Here is a 26,300-nt window from a genome sequence, read left to right as displayed (position 1 = left end):
CATAGTCTCATTAACGAAAGATTATCTGCAGAGAACAGAAACTGCATCATCTTTCCTAGCAATGAGTAAATTAGTAAACTGTCCTTACAGTCTTTAAGGGAATCAGAACTGAGTAAACTTATTTTAAAATAAACACATGATGTGTCTGAAAATTAATAATACATACTTACCTCACCGTCAGTTCCTCTCAGAAGTGCTGACCTGGAAGCTGTCACGGGATTATTTTTTAAATGAAGAGCGGAGAACTTCATCAATCACAGTGGACAAACAGGATGTAGTAGAGGAGAAAGAGATTGATGAGTGCACTAGGGAGGTAGGTATGACGTGTGTATGTTTATTTTGTGTTTTATTTTTCAGTTCAGATTTGCTTGAAATGTCAATTTACTGGTAGCACACTATCAAAAGAACTGGCTCCATGCATCTGATCTGCAAGAACCTCTAATCATCAATCTAGGTGGAAGATGGGTGAGGTGGATTCTCCGCCTTGTTTAGTCATGACATGATGATAGCAATATATATATATATATATATATATATATATATATATATATATATATATATAATTATTATTTAGTATTTATATAGCGCCGACATATTACGCAGCGCTGTACAGTGTATATATATATATATCTTGTCATATATATATATATATATATATATATATATATATATATATATATATATATTAGAGTCCTGGTTAAGCAGTCTCAACCAACCAGCACACATCCCCGGCAGTGCTCACAGTGGTGAAAGCCAATTTCTTAGGCTGCTTGAGGGTTCTGCTGTGCTAAATGACTGGGTTCCATGGCTCCCTCGAGGTTCATATACTTTTAACTACAGTATTTTAACATTTAATACAGAGTTCATGGTATGTAAATAGAGTGGGCTATATACTGTATTTAGTTTTTTGTTTTTTTTCTTTTCCTTCATATTTTCCCTTTCCTCCCCCTTTTTTTTTGTTGTTTCTGTTTTTCCTTTTTGTATATATCGGTTCTGTCTCCTTCTTTCTTATTTTTCCTATTCTTTTTCTTATTCTTCTTCTAAAACGGGGCTAGCTACATAAAAAAAAAAAAATAGCACAAAAAAAAAACTCTCCCGCGGCCGTGCGCCGCATATAATCAGAACACCAGGGAGGTTAAATAAATGTTTTCTAATTTTTTTCGTACATGACTCATTGAATGCTTTGCTTTGCAGATGGGCTCTGTTCTTCCAGTGTAGTTTTTTTCTTTTTTACCCAAACCACTCTGGGCCATGTTTAATATTTAATGTGAAATGTATGGAAACTCCGATATAGTGGTGTTTTGCTTTTCTCTATATACAGTGTAGGCCTATTTTTATGATTGAGTCTCAAGACAAGCAACCACAAAGCAGAATACATATTCACACACACAGAGGCCCATATGCAATTCAATTTGTCTCCTAAGTTTTCTCCTGGGAGATAATTTTTCATCTTCTGTTTAAAATCATTTTTCAGCACTCTGCAACTGAAAAAATACCAACGGTTAGTGAAAAAGTACTGCCAAAATTATTCTGAGTACTTTCTTGCTTGCTGGTGGCATAAACTGCATTTTATTGATAAGATGTGAAAATATCACCTAGTAGAAAACTGAAGAGAAAAAGTTAATTGCATATGGGCCAGTATGTATCAGTATGTACCCCTCCAGGAGAGCAGGTGCAGTCCCAGACAGTGGTGCAACATAACTGCTGGCAGAACAACCGCCAATAAGTTCATTCAATACTATTGACATGCATTATTTTTGGATCTCCTGCAGTCATCGTTGAGGCATCTTTCTGCTTGCTGAGTCCTATCTTCACAAGAAGGCTACATCACTCTCCTGAAATTAAGTCTTCATTGGAGAGAATTAATAACATCTAATATAAAATGTATCTCTTTTCACAGTCTTCATTCATTTCTTCAGCACAAATTTTATAAAAAAAAAAAAATAATGATCTCAGTGGCTTACATACACATCGACTTGGATTTTTTTGCTTTTTACATAGTGCACTAAATTATGAGCAGCGAGAACTGTTCTTTATTATTTTTCCAGTGCTTTGCTCTACTTTGTGCTAGCTTTGTAGACCTTCTAATCCATAACCCAGCCACACTTATTGGTTCTAGTATCCTGCTGCATGACATTTATTTAAGAAAGTAATCCTTTTCTAGAGAAGCGGCTGCTTACAGAGAGTATTCCGTTATTTTTCATTGTGTGTAGCAGTGTACATGGAGAGCACACAGAGTAGGCCACGCAGAAGAGAGACCATCAGTCAGTTCTTACAGCAGGAATTAAGTGGCGAAGCGGACTAATATGACACACCAAGGACAATTTAAGAAAAACCGTCTTGTGCTCTTTTCGTACAAGGTGTTCCTGAAAATGCCAGATGTAAAAAGATTTCCGTTGAGACCAATAAAAAAGCTTCCTACTAAATATAACCAGAACACAAAGCAAGCGCCTCCAGCTGACAAACAGCTGTGCAATCTTTTACACTTCTTCAACCTAAACTATAATATAATTTTGATACAAAAAAAATCTAAATTGTCTCCAAGATATTAAGAAAACAGGTGCTGAAAAATCTGGCCTGGGGCATATTATCTATAACACAAAAGAATCCCCATGTCATAATATAATCTGACATCTAAGTGGAACACTGCTGCCATGTCTACTGTCCTATTTTCATATTACATTTTATAAAGTGTTGGATGAAAATTCTCCACCTCAAAAACATTAATTCAAGGATCCTAACTATTTAGTAGAGGTTAAATGTAAAATGTGAGTTATGTTTTCTTGCGTAGCACTATCTAGAGAATCTTGATAGAGATATGCATTTCCGTTTTAATACTTGACCCATTTGCAGCATTCAGATATAGTTAGATGAGACATTGGTTAGAGTAGACCAAAGCAAATAATTGAAGAGTTATCCCTCTGCCTCCATAAACACTTTAGAAATAATTTGTGAAAGTGTTTTCCTCTATTATTATTTTTTTAAACAAGGACAAACACACTAATTTTGCCATCCATAAAGCTTTGTTGCACATTAAAACCAACCCAGCTGGAGCTCTAGCCTATCTGTATTGCATTGATACAGGGATTTACTATGGTGTGTTGCATGGTCAACTGCCACCATATATTTATGTCTGAAAACAATCATACTAGTAATGTGTTGTGAAAACTCAACAGACAAAAAATGACACACTGCACACAGACAAATCAGCACCAATCTATAGAAAATCATTGCTAGCTTCAGCCCATCGATTAAGAGTCTGCTGCCTGTTCCTGTAACGATTGTGGAACTTTCTCCGTGATCAGCGCACAACGCGTGCGCTGATACGGCGGATATCCTCCACAAGCGTATAATTGCAGGCATTCAGCAAAAGGTGCTACGCACCCGTAGAGGGAAATTCCTGTCGGCAGATGGCGCTGGGGAGTGCAGAGGAACCAATCCTCTGTACCTCCACAAATGCCAGACAGGAATTGTACGAAGCGCAGAACGCAATCGCAAGAGAGGCGATTGCGAATGAGAACGAGCAAAGGGACAGGTTGTATGTGTGTGCGCCAACCTAGTCGCCACCCCGCGACAGTGCACACACAACAGCAGATATGAAATAGGAACGCGATCGCGAGAGGTGCGATCGCCAGACATGACACAAGGCAGATCAGAACAGAATACGAGGTTAGCAAAGGCACAGCAAATAATACAATGAGAATAACAAGGAAAATAACAAACGCTAACTGAACGCGAACACCGCACTCATTCGCAACAGTGCACGCGTTCGTGCGCGGTCTCCACGTGATAAGCACAATAGAGACAAGCACGCCTAACTAACCATCGACAGACAAACATGTAACTGAAGACGCGAGCGCTTGCTTAACGGTTACTTCACCGAGCCTCCAGCAAGCGTTCGTAGCAGACAAGACAGACACATGAATACAGGGACAAGCGAGAGATAGGATCCACAGCACTAGCAAAAGTGGCTAGCGCGATCCAGGAAGAAAGAACAGAAGGATCCACAGCACTAGCGCTAGGCGAGTGCAATCCAGGCAGACAGAGTAGCAGAACAGAAGGATCCACAGCACTAGTGAAAGTGGCTAGCGCGATCCAGGTACAGAGTAGCAGAACAGAAGGATCCACAGCACTAGCGGAAAGTGGCTAGCGCGATCCAAGGAGACAGAACAGAAGGATCCACAGCGCTAGCGCAAGATGCCAGCGCGATCCAAGTGAGACAGATCAGAAGAGATAGCTGGTAGCAACCGCTGCACCAGCTATACTCCAAGAACAAAGATCATAACCATTTCCTGTCAACCACTGCTGGGACAGGACAATAGCAACAGAGCAAACAAACAGATAAGCAATCCTAACTGCACTAAGAAAACCTGCCTAGTGCAGTTTTCCAGGAATTACTCTAAGCTGATCTTCAAACAGAGAGTAAGGCTTCAAACAGAGAGTAAGGCCGTCACTCCTCCAGGAGTGTTACACAGGACTAAATCCTTATGACCAGCGAAGCATTGTGGGAAACACATAGTACTTATAGTACACGCCTCCAATGAATGTGGCCAGGCAATTTGCATGACAACGTATGCAAATCCCACAAGCTGCAAAACTGACAGAAGCTCTTCCTTCCAGAGTCCTGCAGCATGCAAACCTAAACAATGGTCAAAAAGCTGCCTGCCTGCACAGGCAGCTGAGCAGATCATTACAGTTCCATCAACATTCAAAGACTTAAGTCTCATACACAAGGCCCAACCAACTGCTTGATTATTTTTGTCTGTTGGACAATAATTAGGCATTTTTACGCTCGGGTAAATTACTAAATGACCAACTGATAACAGGCGATTTGCTCGATCCAACCGTCAGATCTACTTACATGACGTTGGGCTGATATCGTGCAGTTGACCACGTATGTACAAGTCTTTGAATGACGTGTACTGGTTTTGAATGCAGCCATATCGTGCAGTCCGCCATTGGTCTTTCAGTCGGTTTGGTCGTGTGGATGTACAGGTCATATCAACGTCTTGTTGTACAGTTAGTCATGTTGATGTGCTTGATCTGTGCTTGTTGGACATGTATACAAGGCTTCATTGTGAACTTAGCATGAATTATTGAACATTTACCAATACATACAAACCATAATAACAAAAGTAGCATGGTGGCTAGGACTCTTGCTTTGCAGCATTAAAAAAAGGCAGTTTTGTACAAACTATTAAAAACATTCAACATCAGTTGTTAAACTTGTAAATAGATAAGTCAAGATGAAGTTCATTAATGGCATTGTAATTTGCATTTAAAGTATTTGAAAACATACTTACTCCAGTTATGTAACGTGTTCTACACTGGACGGTTCCAAATAATCCAAGAATGACAATAATGATATGAACAAAATTTGCCAAAATAGGTGCCCACTGGTAGCCCAAGAAGTCAAAGATCTGTCTCTCCAGTATACATGCCTACAAGGAAAAAATATTCAAATTTAATATAACAAAATAAAATATTAAAAAATAATACTCATTTTCCAAACATAGCAGAACGATTGTCATTGCATATTGCCCACATCACTGACAGAAGGTAAATCTAATGCAATAGATAGTTTTGAAGTGAATATGTAGTCATACAAATACAAAAATGGACATTTTGTAATCCGTGCATATGCATCCTTAAAGTGAACCCGAGGTGAGAGTAATATGGAGGCTGCCATATTTGTTTCCTTTTAAACAATAAACAATAACAGTTGCCTGGCAGCCCTGCTCATTTATTTGGCTGCAGTAGTGGCTGAATTACATAGGAATTAAGTATGCAGCTAATCTTGTCATTTCGGACAATATTGTCAAAAACACCAGATCTGCGTATACTTGTTCAAGGCTATGGCTGAAAATAGGATCAGCAGGACAGCCAGGCAACTGGTATTGCTTAAAAGGAAATAAATATGGCAGCCTCCATATCACTCACACCTGGGTTAACTTATGGTGTGGACCATAAGTCAGAGGAAACAATACCACATGACTGTAAGGAAACGCGGAAAATCAGCCGCCTCCACTCAGCGTGAGGCGGCTGTTTCCATGGAGAGCATGGCGGAACGCGGAAAAACCGCCGCGTCTGATGCGGCGGTTAGCACGCATGGCTCTGTTGCTGACACTTTGACCTAGCGCGGGGAGGCAGCCCCCGGTGCAGATAGCAGTGCGACCAACCCCGCGCACGGGTCAGCGGAGACATTACAAAGCAGTACTGGTGTGGCTGGGACTGATAGTCCACCTAGGTTCAGAATGACGCGCGTGCGCGTGGAGAGGCAGAACCTTTATGGCAGTCAGAGAAAGGTCAGCTGACCAGGCCGGTCAGCTGACAATCACAGCAACTTTCATTGGTCCAGCACTTGAGGGAGGTGCTGGAGAGCACAGGTGTATATATACTGGGTGCTGGTCATTCTCTGGTTGTCTGTCGTTGCGATCACTACGTGGTAGCACTCAGGCCTTGTCTGTATCTGTGTTCTAGCCTAGTTTCCAAAAGTGTTGACGATCACGGACCTCACACCTTAGCGTTAGGAATATTGAACTGTATTATTTGTTATGACCTTCTGCCTGCCTGACTATCCTGCTAAACTCTGATTCTGTACCTTGCTATCTCTAAAATCCTGTTGCCAAAGTCTGCTCGTTCCTGGACTCTGTATTTGCCTCTCGATTCTGTACCCCGCTATTCTGATACTCCGTTGCCAAACCCTGCCTGTTTATTGGATTCCGTATCTGTCTTCTGAATCTGTACCGTATCTGTCTGTGTGTTAATGACCTGGATTGCCCGACCTCGAGAACTGGCCTTACTGTTAGAGGCAGTTCCCAGACCTGTTAGTGACACCCTCTCTCTGGTGTCACTCACGTTCTGTCCTTCCTATCCTCAGCCTAGCTCCTCCCCCGGGAGAGTCTAGGCATACGGAAGGAACTTACTCCCGTGCAGTACTCCTTACTGCTTCTGTACCTTCTCCTAAGGTGCAATACTCAAAGTATTACTGTTACACCAAAACACTCTTATCCCTCAGGGGTGTCCAGAGGTTAGAACATATATCTGATTATCGGTGATACTGCAGATCACCAATAATCGGGTATATTCTGTATTCTCGGTGATACTGCAGTTCACCGGTAATCAGACCCTCTCTGTTACACTGATCGTTACAATGACACTATACATGGATAGTATAATGGAGACCTTATAATAAGGAGCACTATAATGGCAGAATACTATAATGGTGGCAGTATAATGGACTAAAACTACAATTAGGAGCATTGTAAGAAGGCACATGGAATTGGGGAATATAAGAGGGACACCATAATGCAGGGAATGTAATAAGGGCTTATAGAATTCAGGCCATTAGAAGGGGAAAAAAGTGTCTGACCACACCTTATAACCACACCTACTTTTTAAACCACGCCCCCACATAATAAAACGTAACCACCTTATTAACCTGTTCTTTCCCATTTGTACCTATATTTGTTTTTAATGTATATTAAAATGATACAAGCAGGAAAAATGCACACAAAACAAAACAAAAAACAACAACTAAAAATTATCTTAACCCCTTCCACACCAGCAGTCTCTGGCCCTTTAAGGACCAGAGAAAGCACAATCAGCAGTAGCATGCGGCAGGACTGATTGAAATCTACGCCCTGGCAGGAATAACAGGTTCCAAACAAGGCATAGATTTTAATCAGTGCAGTCCGCTGATCAAATATTGTCACCATACACGGCACTAGCAAGCACCAGTGTACATATGTCCCATCAATATCACATGGTATAAGAACATTTGCTACTGAATTACTACGACATACAGTAGCTGAAATGTCAAAATTGCTGTAGTCTGTAAGATATACTGTACATATCCACTAGAAGGAAAGTGGTTACACCAACCACTTCTGGCAATCTGCAAATTGCCTCCTTAAAGCCTCAAACACATAAGGTGGCTGATAACGACTGCCTCAGCTGACAATCAGTCACTTGTATGGTACCCGATAACACCTGATGAAACCCAATGCCCAACCCATGAGATGGATCTACCTCTGGATGGATCTACCCAACCGCAGCGACGCCGATCCTCCTGCCGATCCCGTCTGCCTCACCCATGTGCCACTCATAATTCCCCACATAGCAACAGTGTTTTGTCAGCTACACAGCTGACATATGTGTGTGCAACCCAGTGATGTCGCCCAAGGGGTTCAGCTCCTAATCCCTGACAGGCCCCATCAGTTGGGCATGTGTACAGGTCCTTACATTTCTTGCTTCCCACTATATAAAGACATGGATTACATCAATTGGGGCCTATTTCCACTTGTGCTGCATCAGTTTTTCTGCATCCAGATTTCTACATGCGGATTCTGGATGCAGAAAAACTGACTCCAATAAATGCCTATGGGCCTGTTTCCACTAAATGTGATTTGCAGATTTCTGCATCATGCATCGTTTCCCATATAATGAAAATGTTTATGGAAACAGACCCGTAGACATTCATGGAGTCAATGTTTCTGCATTCAGAATCTGATGTAGAAATCTGCAACATACCATCCATAATTTTTCTGCATCAGAAAAATCACATTAAGTAGAAACAGGACCATAGGCATTAATTGGAGTTTTCTGCATTTAGAATCTGCATGTAGTGGAAACAGGCCCTCAGCATTGCCCAGAAAAGGGTACTGAGGGAAGGGACTACTGTACTGGCATTGTTCAAAAAGCAATGGCTCCCTCCAAACACAATGTTTGTTCAGATTTATAATTAACTTTTACCAAATAGTAAAGCCACTATTTCTTGAATGAGCTTGCCAGAGAGCTGATTTTAACTTCTCTGGCTATGTTTAATCCAAGTTACTAGCACATTAGCTGCTGAGACCAGAGGAGGACCCTAACAGCTAGCAAACAAGCAACTGTAAAACCATTCAGCAGTGGAAGTTGCAGTTGACACTGACAGTCTCTGAATGGCCTTAAAGAGAATCTGTATTGTTAAAATCGCACAAAAGTAAACATACCAGTGCGTTAGGGGACATCTCCTATTACCCTCTGTCACAATTTCGCCGCTCCTCGCAGCATTAAAAGTGGTTAAAAACAGTTTTAAAAAGTTTGTTTATAAACAAACAAAATGGCCACCAAAACAGGAAGTAGGTTGATGTACAGTATGTCCACACATAGAAAATACATTCATACACAAGCAGGCTGTATACACCCTTCCTTTTGAATCTCAAGAGATCATTTGTGTGTTTCTTTCCCCCTGCAGCTATCTTCCACTGAAGTGTCAGGCTGTTTCTTCCTGCAGAGTGCAGACAGCTCTGCCTGTATGTAATTCCTCAGTATGTGAAAGCCCAGCCAGCTCAGAGGAGGATTTATCCAGCTTGTAAAAGATAAGAGAGAAGAGAGAAGCTGTCCTAATCTAAATAATACACAGGCAGTGTGCAGAGAGAGGCCTGGAGGGGGAGATGCATCACAGAACCACAATACTGAAGAACTTGGCAGCCTTCCAGACACAGGCTGACAAGTCTGACAAGAGAGAGATAAGTTGATTTATTACAGAGATGGTGATAGTAGAACGTGCTGCAATAAGCCAGAACACATTAGAATAGCTTTTGGAACTTGTAGGATGATAAAAAACAGGATGAAATTTTTGTTACGGAGTCTCTTTAAAAACTGGTTTGTCTGCTGTCTTTGCAGTATTGGACAATGCCCAGTGTTACTTCTAGATAGAGAAGGGCTATTCTGAATATCAGACAACAGCCAATTGGGGACTGATATGGTTTTTTCCCTATAAGAGATCCATTCAGAAGGGGTCACATTGTGTAGAGTTACCTGCCTGTTTATCCAGGGGACTGCCTGTTTACTAGGACTGTCTGCTTATCAAGAGGTATGGGGAATAACAAAATGGTTTCAAATTATCAAAGGCTGTTTGATAAAAAAAAAACAAGTTGGGAAAATACCGCAGTTGGTATTTTAGATTTTTTTTTCTAATTCATCAATATTTTCACAGGTGTGGTAGACGTTCAGTAATTTACCGAAGTACTATGCTTCAGTTCACAAAAACAGCAGAGCAGTGTGGAGTGTCTCTGTGTTGTTACATGCTGTTCCCTGCAGTGATGGCATTACAGTAGTAAGAGCCATCCCCCACATCCCTTGAGAATGTACATGTGTGTTATACTGCTTCTGCTCGCTCTGAATCTGTGCATTAGTCTTTCTTAACATTTTATTTAATTGCCAAAGTTTAGATGAACTTCTAGGAGACATTACACATGCCATGCTTAGTTGATTTCCCCACTAGCTACTCTGTATTTTCAAACAGGAACCTTAAAGGTTAAACGTCTGAAGGGAAGCAGGGAAAACCACTTTTGTTCTTCTCTCTCTGCTTGCTGCCTGGGAGGTAGAAAAGTTGGACCCTCCCAACAAGCCTTAGCAACCTATCAATGTCAGATCAGCGAGACTTGCAAAAGACTGGGGCTAATGGCTTCTGCTCCTGTTAGTCATAGCTTATATTCTCTGCTTGTGTGAGCCACGGCTCCTTCACACTGTTTCTGAGAAAGAAGGGCTGCCGGTAATTATTGAGTAGGTTACTTGGATTTACCACATGCTGTAGTCTTGATGAACTGACATTTACTGACATGTGTTAAGGTATTACCGCACAAGTCGGTAATTTACCTCACTGCTCAGTAATTTCAGCTATCCATGCGGTAACAGCCTTGATGAATTGACAATTTCCTAAATGCTCCAAAAAATCAGCTGTTCAGCATTACCTAATACGTTATTGCTTGATGAATCGAGGCCAATATGATCAAGTTTTGTAGTATGTTCTATCAAAACAAATTTGAAGCTGTGCAAGAACATGTGGACAGAGCTTTTCTACTATTGAATTTCAGTATGTTTCAGTATGTTTATATACAGTATACTGTACCTCATTATCCTACCTTTTACCCCTTGACCACCAGAGCAATTTTCACCTTTCAGCGCTCCTTCCATTCATTTGTCTATAACTTTATCATTACTTATCGCAATGAAATGAACTATATCTTGTTTTTTTTCACCACCAATTAGGCTTTCTTTAGGTGGGACATTATGCCAAGAATTATTTTATTCTAAGTGTGTTTTAATGGGAAAATAGGAAAAAATTGTGGGAAAAAAAATATTGTTTTGCAGTTTTCGGCCTTTATAGTTTTTAAATAATGCACATGCTACTGTAATTAAAACCCATTAAATGTATTTGCCTATTTGTCCCGGTTATAAAACTGTTTAATTTATGTCCCTAACACAATATTTGGCGCCAATATTTTAATTGGAAATAAAGGTGCATTTTTTTTTCAGTTTTGTGTCCATCCCTCATTACAAGCCCTTAGTTTATAAAGTAACAGTGTTATACCCTCTTGACATAAATATTTAAAAAGTTCAGTCCCTAAGGTAACTATTTATGTATTTTTTTTAATTGCAATTTTTTTTTTTTAATTACAAAAAAAATAAAAATTGGGGAGTGTGGGAGGTAAGGAGTTAATTTTTTGTGTAACACTAATTTATTTCTATGTAAAAAATGTTTAGGGTGTAATTTACTATTTGGCCACAAGATGGCAACAGTAACTTTTTGTTTAATACAACCTGCAAGCGTCCTTCCGGACCCTTGCAGGAAGTACTAGGAGGCTGAGAGTTTGTTTTTTTTTCACAATGATCGCGCTGCTCAGCGGAGCAGCAGCGGATCATTGCGGGGCTTAGATCAACGAACGGGAATGGATTTTCCCGTTCATTGATTTCTGGGCGAGCGTCGGGCGGCGTGTTTAACGGCGGGAGTGTGCGCTAGAGCGAGCGGGAGCGCGGGCAGAGGCGGGAGCGCGGAAAGTACGGATTTCTCCGTCCCTGGAGGTTAAAGGATGGAAAAAGGGATGGAGAAATTCGTACGAGCGGGGGTAAAGTGGTTAATGTTTGTGTTGGCTTTTTGTCAGTGTATTTGTTGTTTCTTTCGCGTAAATTGTTGTACACGTATATAGATAACTATTTTTTTAATTACAGCGGACGGCAGACAGTGATGATTCTATAAAAACCCTAATGTGAAAAATATTTTTAAAAATGCAGTTTGACTGCAATCCTCCATGTGAAGGAAGGTAAGCTAATGCTAATTAAAGCAGTGGGTCTGACCTTAGTAAACTGGCAAAATGATTTGTTTGCTGCTTTATGGTATAGGAGTTCATGCTTTAGCTTGATCTTTACTAGAGAGAATACACAAAATATGATGAACAGCACATGTTCACTCACTTAATTGTTACAAGGGCAGCAGGCTGGTGATCCAGAGAAAAATTCAGCTCACTATGAATTGGATAATTCTAATGTGAATTCCAGTTCAGGCAGAATGTTCAGCTTGGATCTGAACTTGATGTTTTTAGTATTATTATTATTGATTTATATAGCACCCTCATCTACCATGGTGCTAAACAAGAAACAAACATGGACACATTAAAATATAGACATTGGTACGCAACACAGAGTTGGTAGCCAAATGTCATAGTGACTGATATACATCAACTGACTAACAAAATTTTATGCCTGCAAGGTACAATATAGTGGGTTGATGAACGAAGCAGCAGTAATACTGCTGTTACCGTTACTACCACCATCACTATACTGTGAGTTACGCTATAAGCGCTCGACCATTGGTACTCAAGTAACACAAGCATTACCAGAGTAACACGTGTTACTAACAAGCATTACCATAGCAATGCTTGCGGTGCTCGAGTGCCACAGACCGCACTCTCTTAGTACAGTCTATCAATCATCTTAATTTTTCCTTCTTTAGCCACTTTATAATACAGCCACTATACAACTCCAAATAAAGAAAATGTCTGGCAAGTGGCAAAGGAATATCAGAGCAGAGTCATAGACTGTAGCAGAAAGAATCACTAGGAAGCACAAATATTTCAATTAAAATAATTAAAAACGGTTTAATAGGAAGACTTACTTCCAATAATAGAGACAACAACTACATGTCATCCTATTTATTTAAACACAATGATCATTAAGTTTATCACCTATCCTACTTGTCTCATTTATCCGTAGTAAGTCCAATTCGGATGTGATTTTACAGCCTATTAAATTCAATAAGCTTCATTTGAATTCATGTGTGGGTAAAAAACAAAAACAAAAAAAGAGATGGTCAGCAGCATAAAATTCCACCCCGCATGCAAATCCCCATAGATGTGCATAGCATGGCTAGGGGATGTGGATGCATTCTCGCATTACAGTGTTTATTTTATATTTAAAAATGTACTAAGTAGATTGAATGTTTTATTGTCTCTGCTCAGTGGCAGTCTATTAAGTGTCCCAGAGATAAAATACATGAATTATTGACTTTTTTTCTATCTCTCCCCTGTCCTCAGAAGTTGTATTCTGCCAGGAAAAAACTTTCACGGCTGTAATTTGCTTATCTGTGAAGTGTACTACAGTATATTGCCAACAAGTCACAGACAAGCTGTCTCTTCCGTGCCTGGACATTAAGTCTTTCAGGCAGCACAATAAAAAAGAGAAACAGCATCATTATTAATATGTTTTGCACTGTACATACACATGTTTATCTCATTATGTAACATGTATCCTCAGGTACACTTTTTGCAAAAACAGGAGGGCGTTTTTCCCTACTGTCCGAGGAAGTATTATGTGGAAAGGCGGTACATGGTAAAAAGATAAGGTCTGCTCTGAGTTGCACTTAAAGTGCAGTATGGGTATGTTGGTAGATCAAGAACTAAATATGTGCAATGAGAACATGTAGGTAGATCAGGGTAAAGTAAGTACAGCAGGGCCCATATGCAATGATCTTTTTCTTCTGTGTTTTCTCCTAGGAGATACATTTTCATCACTATTTTAAATTCTTTTCAGTACTCTGAAAATGAAAAAGTACCAAAAAGTAGGTGGAAAAGTACTTTCAAAATAATTGTAAGAATGTTCTTGCTTGCTGGTGGCTTAAAAGACATTTTATTGACAAGTTTGAAAATATTACCTAGGAGATAACTCAGGAGAAAAAGTGAATTGCACTTAGGCCCAGGTGTGAGAGGGACTGAATGTCTCTAGCACATAAAAACAGACAGAAATCCTTTAGCTGAAGTGGAACTCTGAGCAATGTATACACACACACACGAGATGGAACGGTTCGCATGCGACTGGTTCCAGGCGAACTTTCGGTGGTTCGCGTTCGCCAGCAAACGCGAACTTTTGCGGAAGTTCGATTCGCCCCCATAGTGCGCCATTAGGTTCAACTTTGACCCTCTACATCACAGTCAGCAGGCTACACTCTCTCCTGGAGCCACTCCCCCCTTATAAAAGGCAGGCAGCCCTGGGCTTTACACTCACTTGTGTGCCTGCATTACTTAGAGAAGGGACAGCTGCTGGCAGACTCTCATAGAGAAAGATTAGTTAGGCTCTTGTAGGCTTGTTAGCTTGCTCCTGGCTGATTGTTATTGCTAAAATAGCACCCCTCAACAGCTCTTTTGAGAGCTAATGTTTACCTGATGTGTTTCTTTTTTTTGTGTTGCCCACTGACACTGACATTATACAGCCCTATCTGTTGCAGCTGGACCTTGGTAATTGTTATTTCTGTGCCAGCCAGGCCCTGCCTAACTATCTATACTGGGACACCTACCTATGCCTACCTAACTACTGGGGCACCTACTTACCTATACGGGGACACCTACCTATGCCTATCTACCTACCTATACTAGGGCACCTACCTATGCCTACCTAGCTATACTTGGTCTCCTACCTATGCCTAGCTAACTACTGGGCACCTACTTATGCCTACCTACCTATACTAGGGCACCTACCTATGACTATCTACCTATACTGAGTGTCCTACCTATGCCTAGCTAACTACTGGGGCACCTACCTATGCCTACCTACCTATACTGGAACTCCTACCTATGCCTAGCTAACTACTCGGACACCTACCTATGCCTACCTACCTATACTGGGACTCCTACCTATGCCTAGCTAACTGCTGGGGCACCTACCTATGCCTACCTACCTATACTGGGGCACCTACCTATGCCTACCTATATACAAGAACATAAGGTCATTGCTTCATTGTGGACAGACCAAATTTGATCAGCTGGACAGTCACTGTTGTTCTATCATTGAGCTACCACAGCCCGGCGACCATATGGGTTTGAACACTGCCACAGCCTGCACTCTCGCCATGGTGCGCACCAGTCCAGCACGGCCGTCACTACGCAAACAGCTGTTTGCGGTGCGTTACACAGTGAGTTTGGTGTGTCAGTGTGAAGCAGTACTCTAATTACACTCCCTGATTGATGTATACACATGCAAGATGTTTGAAAGCACTTTAGAGCTGCAATTTAGCATTCAATGTGATTTCTGCCCTTAAAACGCTGCTTTGCGTCAAATCCAGATTTTTCCCCGGGACTTTTGACGTCTATCCCACTCATCCATGCCCCCCGCCAGATGTTAGACCCCTTATAACATCTTTTCCATCACTTTTGTGGCCAGCATAAGTGTTTCTAGTTTTCAAAGTTCACATCCCCATTGAAGTCTATTGCGGTTCGCGGAAGTTCGCGAATCTAAAATCGGAGGTTCAGGCCATCTCTAACACACACACCTGTAAGCTACCACAAATAAGCACACATGCATATGTCCAATGGGCAGTCATGTATTCTCTAGTCACACACCAGCTATTTTCTGTCACATTATAAAAGTGTGTGAACGTTTGGTATACCTGAAAAATTGTAAATTGACATGACAAGTGCAATATTTTGTATCTAAAGCTGCAGTTGAAAAGTGGTCTGTTTAAAAAAATTGCAATAAATCTCTTCCTACAACTATACCATGTTTAAGTCATAATAACACAGTTTGACATTTACCTTCAAAGAAAGAAATATTAGGAAATAAATACATCAATAAATACATCAGTGTTGTCTCAGACAGTAAATATAATATTTGATTATCCTATGTACCACATTTATGTAGCACTGACACATTTATAAAGTATGGCCGGTAAAAATGTATCTTACTTAATGTTTAAGTCAATTGGAGGATGGACTTAGGTGGCCACACACCATTCAATTATTTAAATATCTGATCAATTTAAGAATTGCAATCAATTTTTCTGACTGATGGTAACATTTCAAAAATATGACCAGTGTACCACACACACATGTTAATTTTTTTCCCAATTATGATAAAAATAATTGGAAACTCTGAGAAAACTGCTAGGGTGTGTATATTAATAGATTTACAATCTAACACACACCATACAATCTTTAGAAAAATTGCAAAAAAAATTCCAGCATTCCAGATCAATAAAAATCGAAAAAAAATTGCAAATTTGATTTTTTTTATTTGATATTCAGGATATATACGGTCAGATTTTTGAATTGCTGTACAATCTGATAATTTTATTGTATTGTGTGTGGCCACCTTTATAGAGATTTGAGAAATTACCAAAGGGACGTTTATATGAGGAAGTTAATACGTTTCCTGAATGAGTCTATTGAATTGGGGATCATTAGTTGCCAATAAATTAATACCAGAGAATCCTACACATCCTGTGTGGTACTGTATTCTGAAAGTACACAAAAATGGTGAGTGTCCCCCAGGCCTACCTCTTTGTTTATAAGTTATGTCCTCTAATGGAAGCTTTGCCCTCATTTATTTTGGACACTACCAGCGTTCTGAAATTATTTTCACGTTTTGCTTGGCAGGAAAATTATTGATTTTACCTCCCTTTACCCCTCAATGGTTTAAAAGCAGTGGGATTGTTTCTACCTCTGTTAGAGGAGAGTAGGGAGAAAAATAAATTCATTTTGTCTGGCCTGGAGCTGGTCCTGACTTGCAGCACCTTACGCTTCGACGACCGCTGGTTCCATCAGGAGGTTGGGATGACAATGGGGACCCCGGTGGCTTCAACCTTCACCAACCACAACTTCTGCGCCTGCGCAGAACACTCCCAGCTGTGGGAGTGCGAATGCGAGTGGCGCTGGCCACACGCTCGCACAGACGCAGAGCCTGACAACCTCGCCAGGTCAGTTGCTGCAACGGAGGGGAACCCGGGCCACCAGCTGGGAGTGGAGCTGCGGTGAGGGGCACATAAGCTGCCAGGGGCTGTAGGGAGCCCCAGGTAGGTAGATCTGCTTTTTTGTAAACACCGTGGATGTATCCTTTAAGATCATAATGATGGAAAAAAAGCAGGGATGGACAAATTAATATGCATTATAAGTAGCCGGTGTAGCCAAATCAGGAGCCAAGAAGATATTTTTTAGGTAGCAGCTTTATTGATAGCTAGGAATCACAGAACGTTTAATGACAGCTATAGTTACATTTCCCTTCTTGGGTATATTGAACCCTGGGAAAAGGTAATGGCATAGACAATGTCTACAAAGCTCTGCAGATTTAAAAAATAATTGTAAGTGATCTGATTCCTGTCATGGTGTACTGCATGCTGAAGAGAAAAAACATATAGAGCTTTGTAAATTGCTGCTATTGTTTTGCCTCCTCCAGTCAAAAGTCCACCACTCTCCAGCCTCTTGACTCCACAGATAAGAAAATAAGATATAGCAACCCTTGTTGAAGGAAGAATAACAAAAAAAAGAGTAGTGGTTCATAGAGTGCCACAATCACCTTTAATAAGACTAATTTGCACATTCACAATAGAGCCAGTACAGGACATATTGATGACAGTGTGGATTGGGCAGTACAGCGGAATATGGACAGCAGCCTAGAGCAGGACCATCCACCAGGCAACCTAGGCAGGTGCTTGTAGGCCTAGTGGGTATCAAGGGGCCCACTAGTGATCTTCTCTGACCTCTCTATATTTCAGCTTACCAATAGGACCACAAGGGGGCCTCAAATCTACTACCTTGTCTAGGGCCCCATTACATCTTAATCCATTTCTGCAGCAGCCTGTACTGTCTATAGTAGACACTATTATTTCAGTATCTTAAAATGAGGTCATACACAAAAACACAATTGCAATGCCTTAGAAATCTTGCCAGATAATCTATTTCAAATGCCTGAAGGAGAACACTATGTTGAAGGCTAATAATGTTGTGCAGCATGGTGGCGTAATGGTAAGCACTCTTACCTTGCAGGCAGCACTAGGTCCCCAGTTGAAATCCCAGCGAGGGCACTATCTACATGACCTTTGTATGTTCTCTCCCTGTCTGTGTGAGTTTTCCACCAGGCACTTAATTGACTTAATTGGCTTCCTCCTTAACTACTTTAGCCTTCAGTCATTTTTCACCTTGTGCATCTGAGCAACCTTCCATTTATTCGCCAATAACTTTATCACTACTTATCACAATTAATTGATCTATAGCTTGTTTCTTCTATCCGCAACAAGCTTACAACTATCCATGACCTCTTTATCTCAAAAACCCTCACCTTTCTTGCCCTTACTGAAACCTGGCTCACCCCCTCTGACCTGCCTGCAGCTGCAGCCCTATCCTACGGGGATCTACACCTCAGCCATACCCCAAGACCAGATAACAGGCCTGGGGGAGGGGTGGGCCTACTCCTCTCCCCATCCTGCACCTTCCGTGTCCTTACCCCTCCCCCTTCTCTTCCCCCTTCTCTTTACTTTACCTCCTTTGAGGCCCATGTTATCCGCCTCTACCATCCCCTCCCAGCCATTATTGCAGTCCTATACCGCCCCCCCTCCAGTACAATATCGCACTTCCTAGAAAACCTTGCCTCCTGGCTCCCACACATCCTGTCCTCCGACCTCCCAACAATCATCCTCGGAGACTTTAACATTCCAATTGATGAGCCTACCACCTCTGCTGCCACTCAGCTTCTCTCGCTCACCAACTCCCTTGGTCTCACTCAGCATACTAACGCCACAACCCACAGTGCTGGTAATACTTTGGACCTAATTTTCTCCAAAGCCATCGCACTTACCAACCTGGACATTACACCATTCCCCATCTCTGACCACCACCTCATCACCTTCACCCTCACTCCATCCAGCACCCTCTGTCCCCCTCCCCAAACTGGACGTTGGCAGAGAGATCTGCGCAACCTTGACCCCAATGTACTAGCCACACCCCTCCATTCTCTCTCCTCCTCCCTCCCCAGCCTAACCTACCCCAACGAAGCGGCAGCTCAATTCAACAGTAACCTCTCCGCAGCCTTAGATCATGCGGCTCCCCTGACCTTTCGTACCAACAGTCGCCCCAACCCCCAACCTTGGCACACTGCCCTCACAAAAAAACTACAAAATGAGACACGAGCTGCAGAACGCAAATGGAGGAAATCCCGCAACAACAATGATTTCCTGGGATACAAGACCAAGTTGCAGACGTACCATACTGCCCTCGTTGATAGTAAACAGATATACTTCACTCACTTGATCACTATCCAAGCCTCCAACCCACGTCGTCTTTTTGCCACCTTCAATGCCCTACTTAACCCCACACCTCCCCCCCCCAACCTCCACCCTCTCAGCCACTGACCTATCTAACTACTTTATCAACAAAATTACAACCATCCGGAGGGATATTTCTCTCCTCCACTCTATCGCCCCCGCCTCCCCACCACATCCGATTCCTGCCTCTTTCTCCTCCCTTACCTCCTTCAATCCTGTCACGGTGGAGGAAGTCAACCAGCTACTGGCAACTTCACCTGCCACTTCCTGTCCCCTAGATCCGGTCCCATCTGATTCTCTGCGCCCACATTTTTCTGATCTGGCCCCTGTCCTCACCCATCTGTTCAACCTCTCCTTCTCCACCGGCATCTTCCCCTCCGTATTCAAACAGGCCACTGTGCTTCCCCTGCTAAAGAAATCTTCACTTGACCCTGCTCTGCCATCCAACTACCGCCCAATCTCTCTCCTCCCTTTTGCCTCAAAAAATCTTGAACGCCTGGCCCACCAACGCCTGACCAACTTCCTTAACTCCAACTCCCTTCTCGATCCCCTGCAATCTGGTTTTCGCACAGCCCATTCTACAGAAACCGCCCTCACCAAAGTGGTAAACGACCTTGCCCTTGCCAAAGCCGAAGGTAAATACTCCATCCTGCTCCTCCTGGACCTCTCCTTGGCATTTGACACTGTCGACCACTCCCTCCTCCTCCACTCCCTGCAGCTAATGGGCATTCAGGACCTAGCCTTAGCCTGGATCTCCTCCTACCTCTCCAACCGCTCCTTTACAACATTTTTCAATGGCTCCTCATCCACTCCTGCACCCCTTTCAGTTGGTGTTCCTCAAGGTTCCGTCCTAGGACCCCTACTGTTCTCACTCTATACTGCCTCAATTGGCAAAATCATCTCCTCCATGGGTTTCAATTACCACCTGTATGCCGACGACACCCAGATATATCTCCACACCCCAGACCTCTCCTCCTCTACCATGGACAAAGTCTCTGCCTGCCTCACATCCATTTCCTCCTGGATGGCTGCCAGGTACCTGAAGCTTAATTTGGACAAGACTGAGCTTCTAATATTCCCACCCCGCACAGCTGCACCCCTCCCAGATCTGCACGTCACTATTGAAAATACTACCATCCGCCCTACCTCCCAAGCCCGCTGTCTAGGCGTTACTCTGGACTCTGAACTTTCCTTTACCGCCCACATTATTATTATTATTTAGTATTTATATAGCGCCGACATATTACGCAGCGCTGTACAGAGTATATATATATCTTGTCACTAACTGTCCCTCAAAGGAGCTCACAATCTAATCCCTACCATTGCCATATGTCTATATTATGTAGTGTAAGTATTGTAGTCTAGGGCCAATTTTTAGTGGGAGCCAATTAACTTATCTGTATGTTTTTGGAATGTGGGAGGAAACCGGAGTGCCCGGAGGAAACCCACGCAGACACAGAGAGAACATACAAACTCTTTGCAGATAGTGCCCTGGCTGGGATTCGAACCAGGGACCCAGCGCTGCAAGGCGAGAGAGCTAACCACTACGCCACCGTGCTGCCCACATCCAAGGTATTGCCAGATCCTGCAACTTCCACCTCCGCAACATCTCCAAGATCCGCTCCTACCTGTCCCCTGACACCACTAAACTCCTTATCCACGCCCTTGTCATCTCCCGCCTAGACTACTGCAATTATCTTTTATCTGGCCTCCCCTCTAACCGTACTGACCCACTTAAATTGGTAATGAATGCGGCAGCCAGACTGATACATTCTTCTCACCGCAGCGCCTCTACAACTCCGCTCTGTAAAGCACTACACTGGCTCCCCATCAGCTTTAGGATCAATTTCAAAATCCTGTGCTTTGCCTACAAATCAGTGCGCAAGACCTGCCCAACCTACATCTCTGATCTGGTCCACAGGCACATACCAGCCCGCCCCCTCCGATCCTCCAATGACCTGCGCCTAGTCGCACCACGCATAACTCAGTCACACGCACGATTGCAGGACTTCAACAGGGCTGCCCCTACTCTCTGGAACTCTCTCCCACCAGCCCTCAGACTCGCCCCCACCTTTAATACCTTCAAACAAGCTCTCAAGACTCACCTCTTCACGCTAGCATACCCCCCTACACCAGCACCATAATATGTTTTGTTAGACCCCCTCTCAAAAGACGCACCTGTTGTCTCCACGCCACCCTTTAGATTGTAAGCCTCCGGCAGGGCCCTCCTCCCTAACGTATCCAGCTTGATTATGCAATCTTACTCACAACCACCCCTCTTGTAGACTCGAACAGTCTCTATTTTGACCTATGACACTGTATTGCTATCAAATCATTTGCATGATCTTGTTTTGTTGTGAGTTTCCGTATGTTATACCTGTATGTTAACCCATTTATCAATTGTGCAGCGCTTTATAAATACAATAAATAATAAATAGTAATAATAATAATACCACCAATTAGGCTTTCTTTGGGTGGTACATTTTGCTGAGAATTATTTCTTTCTAAATGCATTTTAACCAGAATATTAAGAAAAAAAATGGAAAAAAATCATTATTTCTCAGGTTTCAACCATTATAACTTTAACATACCACATGCTACCATAAATAAAACCTGCACATTTTATTTGTCCATTTGTCCTGGTTATTACACCATTTAAATGATGTCCCTATCACCATGAATGGTGCCAATATATTATTTGGAAATAAAGGTGCATTTTTTTACTCACTGCATACATCACTATTTACAAGCTTATAATTAAAAAAAAATATTAGTATTGTACCCTCGTAACATGCATATTTAAAAAGTTTAGACCCTTAGGTAACTGTTTTTTTTTTATTTTTTTATGTTAAAAATTGTATTTGGGTATTTTTTGGGTGTGGGAGGTAAACAGTTAATTTTAAATGTAATTTATTGTGTTGTCTTTGAAAACAATGTATGTGCATATGGTTTTAATATTTCACCACAAGATGGCCACAGTGAATTTTTTGTTTTATTATTCTGTGAGCGAGCACGCTCGCTTACAGGAACTACAAGGAGGACGTGATTTTTTTTTCTTTTTCAGAAAGACAGCGGCCTCTGAAAAGAAGCCGTCCGTTTTTCTACCGGGACTTAGATCAATAAATGGGAACAGTGTTCCAATTGATTGATGTCTGGGCTACCGGGGTCGGCACAGGAGCATGCCGGCATGTGCATGATCACACGCAGGCGGACGCAGACGTGCACAGCAGCCTATTGGACGTGAAAGACACGTCCAAAAGGCAAAAATGGTTAATCGGCCCTAGACTACAATACATACACTACATGATACATATATATGTATATATATATATATATATATATATATATATATATATATATATATAGATAGATAGATAGATAGATAGATAGATAGATAGATAGATAGATATCTCTACCTATATATATATAGGGATTAAATTGTGAGACCCTCTGTGGAACAGTTAAGACAATGTACTCTGTACAGCGCTGTGGAAGATGTTGGCGCTATATAAATACTAAATAACAATAATAATGTAATGCCTGCAGTGTCCTATGGGAGAGACATAAGCAGTTTGGGACAAAAGGAACAGAAGGAGAACTACTACATGACTAATTTTTGCTATAATAAAAAGACAAAAATATTTCTGTTTTTAAATTAAGTAGCGCTGTTCCTTTCCTTGCCATGTACGAAAATATTTCTGCACATAATTTCTGTAAAGTATATGTATTGCCTTGTAGCATAATGGGCAAAAGTGAGTGGAATCATTTATAATACATTATAATACTGGATTGTAACTTTCAAACAGATTAGTTATTTTTCTGCTGTGACAGTCACACTTCAAAGCAGAGTTTGAAGTAAATTTATGACATAAAATATAATGTTAATGACTGCAAAAACAACATTATCCAGTTAATAACTGCATATTCAACATTACTAATAGAAATCCAGCAATGTAGTTTATACAAACCAAAATATATAAACGCTTTTATTTGTATAATTGAAAGCTATCATAACTCAAGTATATTATATTTATAAAATTCATATACATCATGTTTCAGACCTACTTTATCAGAGGCCAGTAATGTGCATCATGCTTTTCTGCTGTGCTTTAGACATATGTAAAATCCAAATCCAAACAAAATCAGCAATAAACCAGGATTTCACCCAGTTGTGGAACAGAAGCTATACAAATATATTTATTTAAAAAAAAGATAGGCCCAACACAGAGGTCCACATTCAGTAGACAGAATGGCTGTTGACCAGTCTGACACAAGAGAATATTCAGTTTTCTGCACTGGTACTTTGGCGGATTGCAAAATGGACATGTTGATAGGTCCTATATGTTATTAATATTATTTTAATTGCAATCCGTCTTAATGCATGATGTATCTCTCACCTATTTTATTTAATGAATTAGCTCTTCAAGGGTCCATATGCAATTCACATTTTCTCCTGAGTTTTCTCCCAGGATATAATTTTTTATCTTCTGTTTAAAATAACTTTTCAATGCTTTGCAATAAAAAAAATAAAAAAAAATAAAAAAAAGTATCTTCTTGTTTGCAAATGGGTTAAACAGGTATTTTATTGACAAGGGCCCATATGCAATTTACTTTTTCAACTTGTCAAAAAATTCCTTTTTAACCACCAACAAGTAAACAAATACTCAAAATAATTTTGAGAGCCCTTTTGGGCACTTTTTCCATTGCAACCCCCTAAAAAGTTATTATAAATCAAAAGTGAAAAATGTTCTGCTTGTAGAAAACTCAGGAGAGAAAGTGAATTACATATGGGTCCTTGGTTCCTATGCCATTATCCTTTCTCCTGAGTTTTCTCCTATTTTCACATATCATTTTTTTACCTACATTCTTGTACTGTTTCAATTGCAGAATGCTGAAAAGTTACTTTGTCTAGATGATGAAAAATTATCTTCTAGGAGAAAACTCAGGAGAAAAGTTAATTGCATATGATCCCTTATCTGTGTTTGTGACTCAGTGAAGGAAATAAAATATAAAATATTTTTGGCTCACTACCAGCAGGTAAACCCCTGCTTCTAATTGTAATTAAAAAATATATATGTTACACATTGTATGATGGCTCTGTGACTCACTACCCATTGATCTCATTCCTGGCTCACTGCTTCATCTTTTAAGACTCTCTTTAATAAGACTTTCCTTCTGTTTCATTTTCAAATGATGTCAGTTACGTTTTAGTTCCCACTAACCATTATTACCCATAACATTGTTTGCTTAAGGTTAAGCAATTGTCATTTGGTTCTATTCATTAGTTGAACTTTTCACACAATAACTGTTGTTTCCACTGCATTGTTAAATAAGCTCAAAGTGCCTCAGCATTTCATTGTGTCCACGGCTATAACAAGACACAATTCAGTATTGAATAGTAGGTACAATGGGTTCTTCATAAGTCTGTGGAGGTTTAAGTGAAAATAATATTTTGCGGCTTTGCCTCTCTCAGATGTACCACTCATATAAACCACCCTGATTATGAACTTTTTCCCATTGTTCTGAAGAAATAATATGCACATAGTAGAAATATTACACAAATAAAAAGAGATCATCAACAAAGTGTAGAGAAAGTTACCTCTAAGCCCTACATCAATTTTTGAAAAGGTTATTATCAACATCTGAAAAAGAAAACCTGCTGCTTTTTAAATGTAATCAAATGCCCCAAATAGTGGTCACATAGTGGTAGTGGTCTCCTTATATTCTTAAATATAATTGTATTAGCAAAAAATGAAAACAATACAAATTGACTAGTAGCCAACATACAGTGTAATAAAAATAAGGGGGCATTCACAGAGAAATTCCCTGATATAAACAATTTCTAACACAGTAGTGCCTTCAGTTCTGGCTATAGATAACTCTGACACTGTATTGGGGATGAGGAAGTGGGGTGAGACCCATGAAACACATTGCCAAGTGCATATGAAAATTCTTTGTCATTATCTAACCTTGTCGTCATTGAGGTAAGCCACCTTACCCTTTCTATTTTAACTGTGCTTAACACAGTTTTACCATTATCTGGGTGCCTCTTATCCCCCTTTGAATTTCTAACGTCAGTAGAATACTGTTCATAATGCCGGGGTGTATTTAGCAAGCGGAAATGAAAGAAAGGGGGGAAAAAGAGGAGAATCAGAAATAGTGGGAAGAAGGAAGAAAAAAAGAAGAGGATAAAGGAGTATAGGATGAGGGAAGAAGAAAGGCAAAGGATCGAGAACACATATCAAGGGCTCTGTTTTTTATTCACTTATATGGGCTTCTCCTAGCATGGTTGGAGGCCTGTTAGCATGCTGTGGTTAGCGATCTGTGCTACCCATGGTGTGCAAACATCCATCCAGCCATCCAAGTGGACCCGGCTGAGCAGAGAAGTTGTGGTGGCTTCCCTGCAGCCATCATCCCCCAGTGATAACCCGCCCGCAGCAGCCTACCCTCCTCAGAGGGATCCTTCCCCAGCAATCTCCCATCCACCCGCAGTGACCCCCACCTCCCTGAAGCAATCCCCCCAGCAATCCCCCGCTTGCCTGCATCATCCTCCCCTCCCTCCTGCTCACCCTCACTGCAGTGATCTCCCCTCCCTCCCGCAGCCATCTTCCCCTGCCGCAACACACCTCTCCTTCCCACGTCCTACCCGAGATCCCTGACGCTTGCTGGAAGAAAGGATTACTCACCATGGCCTCTGTCCAGCAGCAGTCAAACATCTCCCGCCGCGTACATCTCCCTCTACTGTCTACAGTACTCTGACGTGGGTTGATGATGTCAAGATGGAGCTGTACAGTGGAGGAGGATTTGCGATCGCCACTGGACAGAAGCATGCATGGTGAGAAATCCTCTCTTTCAGCCTAGGGGGATGGGAGGGGGCAGCATCTTTACTGTGACACCTATATTAGGCTAACCTATACTGCAGCATCTATACTAGGCTAGCCTATACTGCAGC

General features: G+C 41.4%; 1 protein-coding gene across 6 annotated transcripts in view; it reads right to left on the bottom strand.

The window, feature by feature from the left end:
* NKAIN2 (sodium/potassium transporting ATPase interacting 2) overlaps positions 1-26,300 on the bottom strand; it is a 1,108,222-nt gene that overhangs the window by 710,010 nt on the left and 371,912 nt on the right. For all 6 annotated transcript variants that reach the window (XR_011019351.1, XR_011019353.1, XR_011019352.1 and 3 more), the window contains exon 2: positions 5,304-5,441. Coding sequence is in view for 3 of the 6 variants with exons in the window: in XM_068231451.1 (XP_068087552.1) it covers positions 5,304-5,441 (138 nt within the window). In the remaining 3 variants the exon portion in view is untranslated. The remainder of the gene's footprint in view (positions 1-5,303; positions 5,442-26,300) is intronic.

The sequence above is a fragment of the Hyperolius riggenbachi genome, chromosome 4 (genome assembly GCF_040937935.1).
Source record: "Hyperolius riggenbachi isolate aHypRig1 chromosome 4, aHypRig1.pri, whole genome shotgun sequence".
Lineage (NCBI taxonomy): Eukaryota > Metazoa > Chordata > Amphibia > Anura > Hyperoliidae > Hyperolius > Hyperolius riggenbachi.
Note: the sequence above shows the minus strand (reverse complement) of the source record. Positions and strands in the feature narration are given on the sequence as shown.